Below are 16,381 nucleotides of genomic sequence, written 5' to 3'. Positions count from 1 at the left end.
TTCCCCATGCTGGCTGGGGAATTCTGGGAGTTGAAGTCCACACCTCTTCAAGTTGCCAAGGTTGAGAAACACTGATCTAGAGCCACATCTGTCATTAGAAGCCAACAGGTCCTCTCTCATATGAAGTGCCCTGGAGTTCCAAATTCAGCTCTTCTTGGATAGGGATGACCTTGCCACTGTAATCCAAGCTCTGGCAACTTCTTGTATAGATTACTGCAATGCTTTCTTCCTGGGGCGGCCCTTGAAGGCAGTTTAGACGGTTCACTTCATGCAAATAGTAGACCACGTTTTCTGAATGGAACTCAAGGGATGAACCTTCCTTATAGAATAAAGTTGCTTCAGACGCCGTGCGGAGGGAAGGCGGGTTGAAATCTCCCAGAACCACAAATCTGGGAAACTCCACCACCACTCCAACTACAGCGTCAAGCAGCTATGTCAGGAAAGCCAGAACAGGAGCAGTGATGCCATCTGTTCCTTACAACGTTGCAAATCGGGTTCGTAAGTTTGCAATGGCCCAAACGCGTCTGGGCTGGAGTGACAGGGCTGAAAAATGGATTCTGATTTCAGGGCAGCAGGTTGGAAAACAACACCAGGAGAAGGGGACCTTTGCTCTCCTTCAGCGGAAGAGCGAAAACGGCTTTACCGAGGCCAAGCCGGGGAGGTTCTGGTGCCAAGACACCGCTACTTCACCCTATCATGCGAAGTCTGGAGGGTTTCTTGCAGCCTAATTAAGCCCCGCAGAACAAATCGGTAAAGTGGTCTGCTCATTCTCTCCCCTTCTGCTCCCGATTAATTTGGAAGAGCCAGCTAAGTGGGCCGTAATGAGAAAGGAGAGGCTGAGGGAGAGGAGCCTGTCAACCGTTCACCAATCTCACGCCTCTTTTCCAGAGGGGGGGTCCAAAGCTGAAACCAAGGAGAGCCAGGAAGTGGTGGAACAGCTTGCTGGGCTTTGCCTGGGAGGCTCTCTGAGGATTCCTGCCCTGAGGGACCTTGAGATCTTCTAGGTCCCTTTCAACCCGATGATTCAGAGTCTATGAAACTGATGCCAAGAAGCCTCGTTTTAAGCAGGACGGTGCTGGCGTCTTGTCTGTTAATGGAAAAAGCCTTTGAATCAGGCATCCGGGGGACCGATGAAATGTGTGTGATGACGTTAACCGTTAAGTGAGGTCATTTGCACTGAACGACAGAATCGGTGTAATGAGATCCGTAATGATGTCCTCAGGCCAGTCGGGTCAATGATATAATGCGGCACTTCCAAACCTGGGGAAATTACCCAAAATTGGGTAAAAGTGGTTTTTCTTTGGGTAACAACGCACGAGCCCATTGCCCATCACAGGGACATTTAAATTGACTTCAAGATTGCCAAGTGTACTAAAATATATTTGAAAAAATCTCAGAGTATTCCTATGAAGATGAAAATTGATGAAATTACCAGTGGTAATTTGTGGAAATGACATCAAGATCATTCAATGATATTGCTTTTATAACACAGGTAGTCCTCGAGTTACGACCATCTGTTCAGCAACTGTTCAAAGTTATGACAGCGCTGAAGGAAGGGACTTATGACCGGTCCCCGAAGTTATGGCCGTTGCAGTACCTCTGTGGTCACGTGAACAAAATTCAGGCACTTGACAACTAGCTTGCACTTATGACTGGTTGCAGCGTCCTGCAGTCACGTGATCTCCATCTGCGACCTTCCCTACTGGCTTCCCACAAGCAAAATCAATGGGGAAGCTGGTAAGGGAGGTTGAAAGCCACTGGGGTAAGTCTCCCCCACCCAACCCAGCTTTTCTTCGCTTGCACTCACCATGCCCTCCTTCCCCCCGAGTTTTGGGTAACGAAGGAAAATGTTTGGGAAGCACTGATGTAAATGACATCACCCTTGGGGTGAACTGCAGGAAGATGTAGGCCCACCGTGTGCAACGCCTGTTGTGCGAGGATCCCAGTAAAATGAGACTTCATCGTCTCGCCCAAGTGCTCCAGCCATGTCCCACCAAGAAAAACTGGAACTGCCTTTCCTGACCTGTTTTTCAGCTGGAAAACTCTGGATGTTGTCGTGTTAGCGAAAGCTAAGTTCCAAACCCGTTTGAAATCCTCCAGCCAATCTGGGGCAAACAAATTGGATAGATAGTTTTTCCCCACAGGACCCATGCTTGGGGGTCCTCAGTCCCACCCCGTGGGCTTCCCTTAGGACTGAATGGAAACACGAGAAGCTGGGGAAGACGCAGACCCATCGTGAGTCAGGGAGGTGACCCTGAAAGAAATAGGCAAGGACCGCTGCATAAGCAAAGGGAGGAGAAACCTTCTTTAAGTCCCGGGAAGCAAGACAACATTTGGAAGTGACTTAGGTGGGCACCTCCCTGATTCACTGGGGTATAAAAGGGGGGTTGATGAGACCCCTGGAGAAAGGAGACTCCTTAGCTGGATCCATGCAAGGGCCCTGCCCCACATCACCCCTGAGAATCTCTCTGACCAGCTCTTCTCCTTCAAAAGAAACCTCTAAAACCATGTTTCTCAACCTGGGCCACTTTAAGATGAGTGGACTTCCATTCCCAGAATTCCCTAGCCAGCCCTGCTGGCTGGGGAATTCTGGGAGTGGAAGTCCACTCATCTTAAAGTGGCCCAGGTTGAGAAACATGGATCCAGGCTCAGTCCTAAATCCACCCTTTTCCTTTGGCCTACAGACTTCCAGATCAGCCTCTGGAGACATGAGAGGACGTCACAGCAGCCCTGCCCTCCATCAGTGACCACACCCCGTTTCTGAATGGATTTATTTTCCCAGGTGGCACCTCTGTGGTTTACAGAACATTTAGGTGGCAAACATCCAGCTCTTGCCATATGCACAGTCGGGGAGATCGTTGGCCTTGCTCGCTCCCACGCCACCCCTGCGCTCTGCAGATGGTCACCTTCCTGAGAGAAAGAAGCAAAAGAAGGAAATAAAAACGTTTTCAGTGAGCTGGAAATGAGACAGAGAGAGAGAGAGAGAGCATCACTGCCCAACTGTTAAGCCCTCCGTCCTTAGGAAGCGTGCCTGTTAAATTCAGATTTAAGGCGAGGAAGATCTGCTTAGCTTGTGTAACTCATTGCTACAGGATGTCATGATGCTGACTTAGCTAGTATGGAATGAGGACTAAGATGAATTCAGGGAAAGGTCTGGATCCACCAGATGTAGCAGCCTGCCTGCCTGCCTGCCTGCCTGCCTGCCTGCCTGCCTGCCTGCCTGCCTTCCTTCCTTCCTTCCTTCCTTCCTTCCTTCCTTCCTTCCTTCCTTCCTTCCTTCCTTCCTTCCTTCTTCCTTCTTTCCCTCTTTCTTTCTTTCCTTCCTCCTTCCTTCTTTCCTTCCTTCCTTCCCTCCCTCTCCTTCCTTCCTTCTCTCTCCTTCCCTCCTTCCCTCCTTCCTTCTCTCCCTCTCTCCCTCTTCCTTCCTTCCTTCCTTCCTTCCTTCCTTCCTTCCTTCCTTCCTTCCTTCCTTCCTTCCTTCCTTCCTTCCTTCCTTCCTTCCTTCCTTCCTTTTCCTGTTAGAGGTGTCTCCTACCTCTGTCAAAACCTTTCAAGGAACGGAAAGGTCCCACATTCTCACAGTTGCTGGGCAGAATTATGAATGTGCCCCTGATCTTGGTCTATTTACTACGTACTATGGGGAAAAAAAGGATATTTTCATCCAGATGGTCTCCTGCTATTTCTGCAAGGTTTGTAGTTGAGAAGCAGGCCAGGTGGAGTAAATACTCTCAAGAATAGGGAAGAGGGTTGGTAGGCCAGGATGATAACACAGACATCTAGAAGTTAATGACTTTGACTTTGAGGGACTAACGCAATCTCCATTTTTGGAGCTCCTGAATGTGGCTGATATTAAATCCAGTTACTTGAATACGATTAGTAAGACTGTTCCTCGTGCATTTGAGAGTTCTGTGGAAAAGGGACGTTCTCGACTCCCCCCGTCTTGGGACCCAGCTGCTGCGAAAACAGCTCACCTCTTCCTCTCTGGCACCACCACTCGCAGGTCTGCTTAGAGGGAAACTGATTCGCATTCCCGCCGCAGCCACCGTAGATAAACGGACGACACTTCTCCGTGTCTTGGTGATAATACCACAGCACCACGTACTGGAGGCAGGAGCCCTCGTCCATCGGCAAGGCGCAGGGACCTGCAAGGGAAGACGTGCCCCCGCCCGGGGAATTCAGTCCGCTAAGCTGGGGGCAGGGAGAGACTTTGCGGTCTTCGGCGCAGCCGGTAGAAAAGCGACGTGTGCCTTTCACGAAGGGAAGACGAATGCCACTCGGCATTTGCAGTGGATCTGCAGTGCCCTACGTTGGCCCAGGGCATTGCACAGATACGGCAGTGCCCACACGGAGCCTCCAAACCATGACTTCACCCTGGCAAGGCAACAGTGGCAGTTTGAATGGAGCACCGTGCCCTGACAGCTGCTGGCATTCAGTTCCAGCAGAAGATGGGAAAGGAGAGGCTGTGGAGGTTGGCAGCTAGAAGCCCCAAGGCCACGTGCAGGCCTCTGTCTCCTTTGTCCTCAGTCTAAATTCAAAACACCTTTTCAAGACAGCCGGCGTGGATCGTGGTTAAGGTGTTGGACTAGAAGCGGGGAGACCTGGATGCAAGTCCACCTTCAGTCACCGAATCACCCTAGGTGACTTGGGGCCAGTCCTACTACTCCAGTCCAGCCTACCTCCCAGGACTGTTGTTTTGGGGAACGAGGGAGGAGGGAATGCGGTCTGAGCTCCTGAATGAAGGCAGGATATAAATCTAAAGCAATAAATAAGAGATGAGTTCAAAAGTCTGGTAGGTGTTGGAAAAATTACTGGGGGGGGGGTTCTGTTTGGTTTGCACCCACCCAGCACGCTCCCAGTCAGTTCCTATTTGCACCCCTCCACGCGCCACTCACTTCGGCCACCAAAAATACACCTGGTGTTTATTTATGAAACACCAGCAAACGTCAGAAACAGCGAGCAAAACAAGATGGAAGGCAGGGGAAAACGGGGAGAAAGCCAGGGGTGTCCACAGGATACGGTCGGAAAAGTTAAGGGACAGTCATGGTAGTGAGATGAAAGCTCCATCCATGCTTAACATGCATGCACAAAACACAGGTGGAGCTTTGATTTCACTGCTGTGGCTTCCATCTTGACTTTTTTTACCATACCCTGCAAACCCTCTCCAGACAGAGACATGAACAGCGGGCAAGAATTTATATTATTGATATATCTATATGGTGATCAAAAGGATGGAAACAATCCTGGGGGTAATTAGCACGGACAGTCCCAAAGGAGGAAACTTTCGGTTATTCCAGCCTTGAACTTTTTTCCAACAGAGCAGCAGACTGGAGAGGGAAAGGAAGACACCTGGTGATCCTTCCTCTCTTGGGCACCATTAAAGAAACAGTTTGATGGATGGGGAGGATGGATCTAAGAGTAAGATCTGTCCCTCCCTTGTCATCTGGAAGAGAGAAGAGGAAGCCTGAGAGGAAACAGGCATCTCCTGGGCACAGAGGTGAATGTGGCAAAGGTATGCCAAGACTCTTAGCGGAGCATGAGCACAGCCTGGGAAAACAGGAAGGGGTGAGGAAAAGGCTCAAGACTGCCTCGCCTTGACTCTCTTGGGTACTGGTGTTGCAAGGCTGGCCGGGGAATTCTGGGAGTTGAAGTCCACCCATCTTAAAGTGGCCCAGTTTGAAAAACACTGCCCTAAACAGAAAGAGGGTTGCTTATCTTGGCTGAATTGAAATCTGTGGGGAACCCTCCACCTGGTGCCTTCCAGATGTGTGGCTATGCTGTCTAGGAGTTTTGTTCCAACACATCTGGAGAATACTAAATTGCAGAAGGCCAGCTAACACTGGATGTGTTCGCACAACACACTGAACCCAACTGGTCGCAAACCAAAGAGCTGCGTTTGCAAATTACACTGTCCTTAGTTCAGGTTAACCTTGGCTCATTTCTTTTGTGATCCTAGTCCATTCGGTTAATTTACGCTTCAGTGTATTGGCTGAACCCAGAAAATAATTAAAACAGGAATCAGATTACATGTGTTGTGGGAATGTGTTGTGCCCGTCTTCTAAAGCCTCTGATCTGGTTTGGAAACTGAATGCATCTTCCCCAGCTTTGCAAAATGATATCCCCAATATACGCATGCTTGTTTGCCACTCGTGTGGCATGCAGTTCCTCAAGTGCACTCATCCTTGTGTGCGCTTTGGGAAGCTGACAAATATTTCAAGACTGACTCTGGAGGCCTCGGTGAATTCTCTGCCTGTTGGAGCCCCGAGGGGCTCCGTTTTGACAGATTGCACCATTTCGCTTGCAAAGAAACCCAGGGTAGATTTTCCTGAACCCCCTGTAAAAATGAGACCCAGAGGCATTGCAACATCAGGTTCACCAAACACTTGCAGCAGAAGTTCCCCTAAATGCAGCCCTCAGTTTTCCTTAAAAGGCCCAGAGAAGCGGAGAAAGAAACCGGTTTGACGAAATGGGTTTGAAGAAAAGAGACAGGGTTGCCAGCTTCTTGGCGTGGAGGAGGGAGACCCATTCGCCATCCATCTTCCGCTTCATCCTCCCAGCAGCCGCCCCGAAAGCAAATGGAAACTCGCAGCTAATGAGGGCATGCAAATAAATTAGCTGCAATTTAAATATGGATCATTACGGGCTTCCCTGACGCCTCCTTCTCCCTCCCGGTTTTATGAGACCTCTTGATGAAAATGCCATGGAGATGATCGCCGGGTGGCGGAAAGTTTTAATGGCTTTCGACAACTTGGGCAAAAAGGTTGTGTGTTCGTCACAAGGCAATTGAAGCATCAACAGCACCGGGGGCGGAAGGACAGAGATGGGTGAGAAAGGAAGGGTGCTTAGACCTTCTCGAGCAGTGTCCCTCAACCTTGGCCACTTTAAGATGTGTGGACTCCCAGAATCCCCCAGCCAGCATGGGTGGAGATTAACTCCAGTATGCCTGGTTTAGGCCCTCCTGCCATTCCTGCAGCCGGTCAATGGGCCCTACGCAGTACTTTCTCCTCTAATTTTCCCCTACAACCACCACCCTATGGGGTTGTAATTTGAGATTCTCCCCTTGTTATGTCTTCCATGCTGTTCTAAATGGCCACAGCTTAGCTTGCGGGAAATATACTACAGGTAGTTCTCACTTAATGACTGCCCTGTTTAGGGACTGTTCGAAGTTACAATAGCACTGAAAAAGTAACTTTACAACCGGTCCTCACATTTACGACTGTTGCAGCATTCCATGGTCACGTGACCGCCATTTGCATACTTCACGGCCAGCTTCCAACAAGCAGAGTCAATGGAGAAGCTGGCAGTAAAATTGCAAGTTGTGGTCATGTGATGCCTGGTGATTTGCTTAATGACCGAATGGGAAGTGAGGTCGTAAGCCTGTTGCAGTCAAATATGTCTCGCTTAGCAACTGCATCATGTAGTGATGGAGTTGCCAATCCCAATTCTGGTCATTAAGCAAGGACTACCTGTCTATGCATTTGTTAAATAAATAAATGGATGAAGCAGGTTGGACTGAGAGAGGGTGACTGGTGCAAAGTCTGCCAGGGAAACTCCAAGGCTGAGCGGGAACCAGAACCTGGGTCTCCCCACTTCCAGGCCAGCACCTTCTGCACAGCCCCCCACTGGCTCTTGGGCCGAGAGAGAGAGACTGGCCCCAAATCCTCCTAGGATTTTAGCTGAGGAGAGACTAGAACATGGGGCTCCCTGCTTCCAGGCCAGCACCTTCACCACGACACCACACTTTCTGTTTTTTTTTTTTAAAATTCAGCCTTCCTCTGCAAGCCCACCCCTTGGTGGGGCTGATACCTGGCCAAGGAGCCTCAGAAGAAGCACAGAAGTGTATGAATCACATCACCTCCACTTTGCAGAACCGGTTCTTTCCAAAGCAGGCCGTCCTGGTCCCCTTTCTTGATTTTGCCCAGTAGGTCTCGTTCTGCCAGAACTTTGGACAGCAGGCCCTCTTCCGCCATCTGCTCGGCATCTGCCAAGGAATGGGCTTCGGAGTCCGCCAGCCGCTTGGACGCACGGATGCTTTTGTCTGCAGGAAAGGAAGAAGAGGGAGGATCGGAAAACCCCCTCTTCCTCACCAACCCAATCCCTGCAGGAACTTCTTGCAATCTTCCCGCATCTGGGATTCTCTGGGCACGCGAGAACGATGGGAATCGAGATCCGAGACATCTGGGAGGCAGGACGTCAGAAAAGGGCTTTGGAAATGCACCATTGAGCTACTCGAGGTAAAGAACTGCATTTGGGTTAAAAAGACCTGGGTCTGAATCCAGCGTTAATAAAGAAGTAAAAGAGACTGCTGGGGGATGGTGACGCTATATCTATACTATATCTATACTCTGCAAATTTCTTTTTTTCCTTGGGGTTCTAAAATGCCATGTCAACTGGCGCTTTTGATAATGATTAGATTTTAGGATCAGAGGAGTATTTTGTATCAGTTATATTTTTAGAGTAAAAGATGTATGCATTCTACATTTGTCTCTGCAACAAAGTCGGAGTCCCCTATTTTTTCTCTCTCTTTATCTTTCTTTCCTGCGCTTTTCACTTCTTTTCTTTCTGAACTTGTCTTTCTCTTTGTTTTTTCCATTTCCTTATATTTCATGCGTTATTGAAAATGAATAAAGTTTCTTAAAAAAAAAAAAGGGCCGGAGGACAAATCCCATAAGGTTCATCGTGGCATGACCACGGACAGAGCCCCCCGTCCCCGCCCGAATTTCTTCCTGGGCCAGGGCAATACACCCTGATGAGTTTTATAGGGAGAGAACATCACACCTTTGTCGGCCTGCTATGACAACTGTGCAGACAACATCTCAGGAGATTGCTAGTCATCTGGGCAAAGCTTGGAAGCCAAAACCCCATCTTGTCTGAGTGCAAGCTTGGGTGGGTTCTTATCTCTTCCTCTGGATGCTCCTCACGGGCCACTCACCGTCACAGACTGCAAAAGCAGGAAGGAAAACAGGCACTCAGAGATGCGTCTGCCGTAAAGCAGCTTTTAAAGACTTTGAAGCATTTCCTTTCTTTCGGACTGGAGGCCAAACTAGCATGGCTAGATTTGCATGGTAGAACCCAGGCGAGGGAATCTGAGGTCTGGGGGATCCCTCTGGGCATGGTGATTGCGTCGATGCAACCATCTCTTCAGTGCGCCAACGGAGCAGATCTGATGCGATCTCTGCCTTCATGTGCAATAGAGCAGTGTTTCTCAGCCTTGGCAGCTTGAAGAGGGGTGGACGTCAGCTCCCAGAATTCCCCAGGTAGCTCAGCCATTTTAAGATCAATTCTGGGAGTTAAGGTTCACCCCTCTTCAAGTTGCCAAGGTTGAGAAACACTAGAGCAGTGTTTCTCAAGCTTGGGAACTTGAAGATGTGTGGACTTCAACTCCCAGCATTCCCCAGCCAGCCATGCTAGCTGGGGAATGCTGGGAGTTGAAGTCCACACATCTTCAAGTTCCCAAGCTTGAGAAACACTGGACTGGAGGGCCAAAAACACAGAGACTGGCAGTGGCGTGAAAATAAATCACAGACTTTATCTCTCTGCATTCTGCTAGGAAGAGGAGTGTGCAAATTAACATTCTGTGGGAAAAACCTCCCCACTCACAACAAAGCCTCGTGCCCGGCTTCTGCTGCGATTCATCTAGTGACCAGGCGGGGTGAAAACAATCGCGCTTGCTTCTAATGGGATGAAATTTCCTTTCCCAGTCAGAGATGTGCTGGCATTCAAATTGATCCAATTTACAGCCCTTACCGTTCTTCCCGCTCAGCTCGCTCCTGATGATGACCGTGACGTCTTCTGCCTGCGGGCCGACAAGCACAAAACTGGAGCTTAAGACTGCGCTGCAAAGATGTCCCGGTCAGTTTCCCTCCCTTCCCAACTTCATTCAGCCCCATAAGTGTGCAAATCCAGGGAGCATTCAGCCGGGTCTCGCTGGTCCAGAAGGAAATTCAGCTTTACCTCTCAGCCCGAGAAATGGGATCATCCCTCATTCCACCACATGCACAACAGGCAGCAGATTTGGGCTACCATCGATAATCAAGAATCTCTTCCTGTTGCATTTTATTCATTCTATCAGGTGTTAATGCTGTACTTCTACAGCCCCAGAGGAAGAAAATCTTGTTTGGAGGAACTTTTTGCCCTGGGTGGCTAAAGTAAATCAGCAATCTTGGGATAATGTGCCCTTGAGGGTTGCTTGGAAAACATCTGGTCTGGTTCTGCCCCCGTCAGTCCCCAGTTGACTCTGCACTGCATACAAGATTTCCTCCAGTTCCCTCCAACTAGCTTCCTGTTATGCTTCACTTGTCTGGCTGATGTTGTGTTTTGGTAATGGCGAGGGAGGGAGGGAGGGAGGGAGGGAGGAAGGAAGGAAGGAAGGATGGATGGAAGGAAGGAAGGAAGGAAGGAAGGAAGGAAGGAAGGAAGGAAGGGATAGAAGAAGGAAGGAAGGAGGGAGGGAGGAAGGAAGGAAGGAAGAAAGGAAGAAAGGAAGAAAGGAAGGAAGGAGGAAGGAGGGAGGGAGGGAGGGAGGAAGGAAGGAAGGAGGAAGGATAGAGGAAGGAAGGAAGGATGGGATAGAAGGAAGGAAGGAAGGAAGGAGGGAGGGAGGAAGGAAAGAAGAAAGGAAGAAAGGAAGGAGGGAGGGAGGAAGGAAGGAGGATAGAGGAAGGAAGGAAGGATGGGATAGAAGAAGGAAGGAAGGAGGGAGGGAGGAAGGAAAGAAGAAAGGAAGAAAGGAAGGAGGAAGGAGGGAGGGAGGGAGGGAGGAAGGAAGGAGGAAGGAGGAAGGATAGAGGAAGGATGGATGGTGGGGATAGAAGAAGGATGGATGGATGGAGGGAGGGAGGAAGGAGGAAGGGAGGAAGGATGGATAGAGGAAGGAAGGAAGGAGAAAGGAAGGAAGGAAGGAAGGAAGGAAGGAAGGAAGGAAGGAAGGAAGGAAGGAGGGAGGGAGGGAGGGAGGGAGGGAGGGAGGAAGGATAGAGGAAGGAAGGAAGGAAGGAAGGAAGGAAGGAGGGAGGGAGGAAGGAAGGAAAGAAGAAAGGAAGAAAGGAAGAAGGAAGGAGGGAGGGAGGGAGGAAGGAGGAAGGAGGAAGGATAGAGGAAGGAAGGAAGGATGGGATAGAAGAAGGAAGGAAGGAGGGAGGGAGGGAGGAAGGAAAGAAGAAAGGAAGAAAGGAAGGAGGAAGGAAGGAAGGAAGGAAGGAAGGGAGGGAGGGAGGGAGGGAGGGAGGGAGGGAGGAAGATTTCTCCACCCTTCTGGAATCAGGGCAGAGTTGCATAACTGTATCCTGGGGAAAGAGTTCCCCCTCCTTCTTTCTTGCACTGCAATTCAGGTTCTCACATTCCAGGCAAGCATTACAGCCTCCACGTCTTGTATTTCCAGCCCTCCAAATAAGATGACATTTTGAATTGCGGCCTTTATCCGGCTTTGACCATTATGAGCCACTTTCAGAGAAGGCTTCCTCACACCGTCCCTTTATCTTGTCACTTAATGAGCCTGTCGTTTCCCCCAGGCAACTGCGGTTGCCAGCGGACTCCTGCCGGCTTCACTGCAAGCCCTGCCTGCCAGGTGGAGGAATTCAGACGAGTGATATCTAAGCCACCTGGCTGAGACCCCTGGGAGGGGCTTCCTACTGGGATAAGGAACCCAATCCTTAAGAAGGAAACCTCGATGTACCATCACTATCACGGTCCACGGCACTTACAGAAAGACCAGGTTCTCCTTTTTCTCCTTTCTGACCAGCAAGGCCCTCTTCTCCCTGTTAAAAAGATGCCAGCAGTAGTCAAACAAGCCCCATCACCAGACCTTCCTACCCAGTCCTGCAAGGCTTGCAGACGCTACCCAAAGGGGTCAAGCCCTTTATCCTTAGAGTCTGAATAAGGGGCTCTGTCCAGATCATCCACAGCTCAGTAAGACATAACGCTCAGTGCTTTAGAAGCTTGGAAGAAAGATCTATTTTGCCTGAGGACGTTGCCCAGATGCCCAGATGGTCTTCAGAGGACCAGCTCGTGCCCTCAAACAGGATTTCAGGCCTGCTTTGTCACCAAAACGATGTCAATTCCAGTTGGTCATTCTCACCCCAGATTCCCCTTAGCTTGCTTGTTATTTCAGATCATCTCTCCTGCTCAGCTACAGCCATCGCATTAATGGCTGTAACCACTCACCTGACCTCTACACTCCTAAAATCTCCTTGGGACAACCTGATCCTAGGAAAGCTTGAACCAGCTGGGTTGGAATCTTCCACAGCTGAGACGTGGTGGCCAGGGATCCCCAGCTGTCTGCACCAGCTAACCAACAACCTCATTTTACTGAATCATCGCTTGTCATTCCTTTGCCGACAACTTCATCCCCTCTTCTCTCTCTGCAACCAAGATCTGCTCTGAGTGGACAGGATCTTCACTGTCACTTCTGCTACGTTGCGAGTCCAGCCCTCCAGCTTCTACCACAAGCATCCACAGTGGGACATAAGGGGACCAGCAAATGACGAAAAAGTGTCATGCTGTCACGATTCCAGTTATACCCTTGTACGTCTGTCTTTGTATGTCTGGAAGGCATGGAGCTCACATTGCAACGGTGCAGCACCACCTTTGTAGTTGGACCAAAACCTTTGATCCTGAAGTTATCTCTTTCTTGCATTCACCATAACACAATAACATTACTTTAGAGCAGTGTTTCTCAACCTTGGCCACTTTGAGATGTGTGGACTTCAACTCCCAGAATTCTGGGAGCTGGCTGGGGAATTCTGGGAGTTGAAGTCCACACATCTCAAAGTGGCCAAGGTTGAGAAACACTGCTTTAGAGTGTAAGAAAACACTGGAATGGTAACACTTAATGCTTTCATTAAATGCTTAATGATTTCAGATGTTCAGATCCACACTTTCACGAGCTCCAAATACTCACCATCCCCCCTTTCTTGCCGGGGGTCCCAGGGAGTCCCCGGAGGCAGAGCAACGGCCTCCCTCTTCTCCCTCTTTCACCCTGAAAGCAGAAAGCAAGAATTTGTTGCAATACAATGCGTTGCTCCCTGCACTACCCTCTTGTTGCGTGTTAATACAATTGCTGTGATCCACGTGACACGTGAAACCCAGACCGACAAACCTCATTACAGTATGGCTTGATGTGATGGCTCAATTCCTGGACATGCTAAAGGTTGGGTTTCCCCAGGGTGTAGAAAGCAAACATCCCAGCCTGTTATGTGAAGATGGCCATTTTAACATTTGGTACCGTCCAGAGGTCTAAGGGACTTTTTAATTTAGCTCTGCATGCATCAGTATTATTTTTGCTATCGATGTATCCGTCTCTATATATTTACGATATGGCTAGTTGGTTGGTTGACTGATTGCCAGTTATCCCACTTTTCACCCCCATCTTCCAAAGCAAGGCACAGCAGGTCCAGGAACCAAAGGAGACCCATTCTTGAAAGGCAGGAGAGTGATCCAGTTTCGGGGAGGACAAGCTCCACTTTCTTTGGCTGTGGCTTAAATTGCACACTTAGGCCAACCGAGGAGGACAGAAAGCGATGCTTTTTGGTCCTCGATCTCAGAGCTGTGGCTAGTAAGTATCAAGGGGCACCCAGGAGGAGCTGCAACCTCTCTTGGAACTCTTGCTGCTTTCCAGTTCTCCGGTCTGGAGCACAGCTCATTTCCTTTCAAAGTGGACCACCATGCAGGTCAGCATCCTTTTCTACCACAAAGGGGCCTGTATGAAGTTGCCTGTTCTTGAAGGCCACCAAGCTCTGGATCACCACTAGATTCTTTCCTGCCTTCTAGTGGTCGTCTGCATTTTGGCTGCTCGGATCTGGTGGTCCTTCTCTCTCTGACCTCTGGACTGGCTGAAGCTGGGCTTTTCCTGCCAATGGTTGCTTTGCAGGAAGCTGTGTGTGGTCTTCTCCATAGCTGGATGGAACGGCTCAGCCAGGGGCACTTGCGAGAAGCAAGGGTCCACCATCTGGATTCCCCCAGATGTGTTGGGGCTGGAACTCAGGCCACGTCCAAGGCGCTGTAGCTGATGACCAGCTGAAGATGAGTCAGGGGTCTGATAGGACAGGCAGAGGCAATTTTTGACTATATCAGTAGAAGAATGGTTTTCAAGAAATAGGAAGCAGGGTTCAAAACAGGCAAGATGACAATCATGGCACGCAAACAAAGCTCTGCCCCCTTGAACATGGATGTGATGCACACATGTAAAAACAATAGGAGCCTTGATGTTGATGCCATGATGGTCATGTTGCCTGTTATGATCACCATCTCCTCTGTGTACACTACCGCCTATATGCGCCACCACTGAGACCCCAATTCGAGTCCAGTTGTGGGCACATTATTTTTGGAGCGTTGCCTTTGGAGATGATTTGGAAGCGTCAGCTCGTACTAAATGTTCCTCTCTTGGTAGAGGAAATCTACTACTGCAGAATAACACCAATATTAACATTGCTGCATCGGTTACCAGTAGGTTTCTGTGCCCAGTTCAAAATGCCAGCGATTATCTTCTAGGTCGTAGCACTGGGATATATTAGAAATTACTGTGCCAGATTTGAAGCATTTGCCCATCTGGTTGAAACATCTAGGGAGGGTGTCAGCCCTCCAAGGTAGGCTAGACTAGGAAACCAAGTGATGAATGGTAATACTACAGGTAGTCCTCACTTAACGACCATTGTTTAGTGGCTGAAGTTATGACAGCGCTAAAAAAAGCTACTTACAACCAGTCCTTGCATTTACGACTGTTGCAGTGCCCCCGCAGTCACGTGATTGCAATCTGGGCATTTGGCAACCAGTTCTCTTTTACGTCAGTTGCAGCATCTCGGGGTCACGTGATCACCATTTGCGACCTTCCCAGCCAGCTTCTGGCAAGCAAAATCAATGGGGAACCACATGATTCGCTTAATGACTGTTGCAAAAACTCATAAAATTGGGTGCGGTCACGTGATGCCCTACATAGATGATGAATTTTCCAGTCCCTGTTGTGGCCGTTAAGTGAGGACTACCCATACTTTTATTATAAAGTTATAGTAACAGAATCTACCAATTGTTCAGAACTGCAAGTCTGAACATGCTTCTACTCTCCCTCCCTTTATCTTCATGAGAACTAAGGAGGGTCTTCTCTGAGATGCTTACTCTGGTTACATTCCTGCTTTGGACTCAGTCTTCTTTTATCTGACCGTTATCTTGGTGGTGGCTCTTTCTCCTGTCCCTCAAGGCCATTCCCTCCGTCTTCCACATCTAGGGAGTGCCTACCAAAGGTCCTCCCATGCCAAGAGGTGCACAGCACATGGGCCAGATAGCAGGCCTTTTCAGTAATAGCCTCCACATTAGGGAACAGGCTTTTCTGGAGGCACATTCCTCCTACTAGCATTCCATAAGGCCATTAAAACCATCCCATTCCAATGTCTCTTTGACCTTAAAGGATGGTGGGTATCATAGCATATTGTACTATATGTTTTTGTATTTATTTTTTTCTGTTGATATTTTGATTTTTCCCCCCAGCTCAGTTGGATGCTACCCAGAGTCTCAAGCAACTGGGGTGGTATAGAAATATTGTAAATAAAATAAAATACATTTAAAGAAGGGTTCAGACAATTTGGGACAGCCTCAGAGCAGGAAAACAAAGATGGTTTGGAGGACTGGAGGCTAAATCTACAAAGAGAGATTGAAGGAAGTGGAAGAGTTTACCCTGAGAAGAGAAAAACCTGCTCTGTCTCATTCTAAAGTGCAGCATATGAATAATGGATTTAAATTAAAGGCTAAATTTAAATTCCAGTTAGCTGTCAGAAAAAAAAAAATTCCCAAGAGTAAGTGCAGTTTAATAATGGAACCAAAATCCCAGAGGGGTGATAGGCTCCCCCATCACTGGAGGTGTTCAAGCAGAGGCAGAAGTTTAGAGATGCTTTTGTTTTGATTCCTGCACTTTGAAGAGGTTGGTCTTCATAGTCTTTTAAATTCTTGATGCTGGCTGAGAAATTTGGGAGTGGTAAGCCCAGGACATTTGCAGGGCACAAAGCTGGGGAAAATTGCATGAGAAAAAAGACAGAACCAGTGCGTACAGAGACAGTCTCATAAGGACTGAAGACTGTCAAGAACATAAGGACTCACACTTTGGAAGCAGGGCTGCTGGCAGAGAGATGCGGTTGTACATGTTGAGGAGGCCTATTTCATTCTCCACCTTGGGAGAAACAGGGCCACCTCCTTTTCCTTGACTTCCTACCACTAGACAAGGAATGGAAACATCTGAAGAAGAAGAAGCCCACTAGCAGGGTCCCTGATGGCTGCAGAATCTCCCGCTTGGGGGCCTTTCATAATTTAGGGTGCAGAGAATGTGCTGCAAAGCTTGAAGATGCAATAAGGTTTTTTGTGCTGATCAACACCAAAGCAGGTGGGTTGATTTAATGAATTC

General features: G+C 48.9%; 1 protein-coding gene across 1 annotated transcript in view; it reads right to left on the bottom strand.

Moving 5' to 3' along the window:
- Nucleotides 1-3,873: 3,873 nt before the first annotated feature.
- Nucleotides 3,874-16,381, bottom strand: part of LOC148215994 (uncharacterized) — a 50,441-nt gene continuing 37,933 nt past the window's right edge. The window contains exons 20-24 of the mRNA XM_088141572.1: nt 12,896-12,973; nt 11,700-11,753; nt 9,736-9,793; nt 7,853-8,035; nt 3,874-4,142 (exon numbers count right to left, since the gene is read on the bottom strand). Of these exons, the coding sequence (XP_087997698.1) occupies nt 3,874-4,142; nt 7,853-8,035; nt 9,736-9,793; nt 11,700-11,753; nt 12,896-12,973 (642 nt within the window). The remainder of the gene's footprint in view (nt 4,143-7,852; nt 8,036-9,735; nt 9,794-11,699; nt 11,754-12,895; nt 12,974-16,381) is intronic.

The sequence above is a fragment of the Python bivittatus genome, unplaced genomic scaffold (assembly GCF_059951505.1).
Source record: "Python bivittatus isolate LINGU-HERP-01145 unplaced genomic scaffold, Pbiv_v1 ctg000330_np1212, whole genome shotgun sequence".
In the NCBI taxonomy this organism is placed as follows: domain Eukaryota; kingdom Metazoa; phylum Chordata; class Lepidosauria; order Squamata; family Pythonidae; genus Python; species Python bivittatus.
This window is presented reverse-complemented; position numbering and strand designations above follow the sequence as displayed.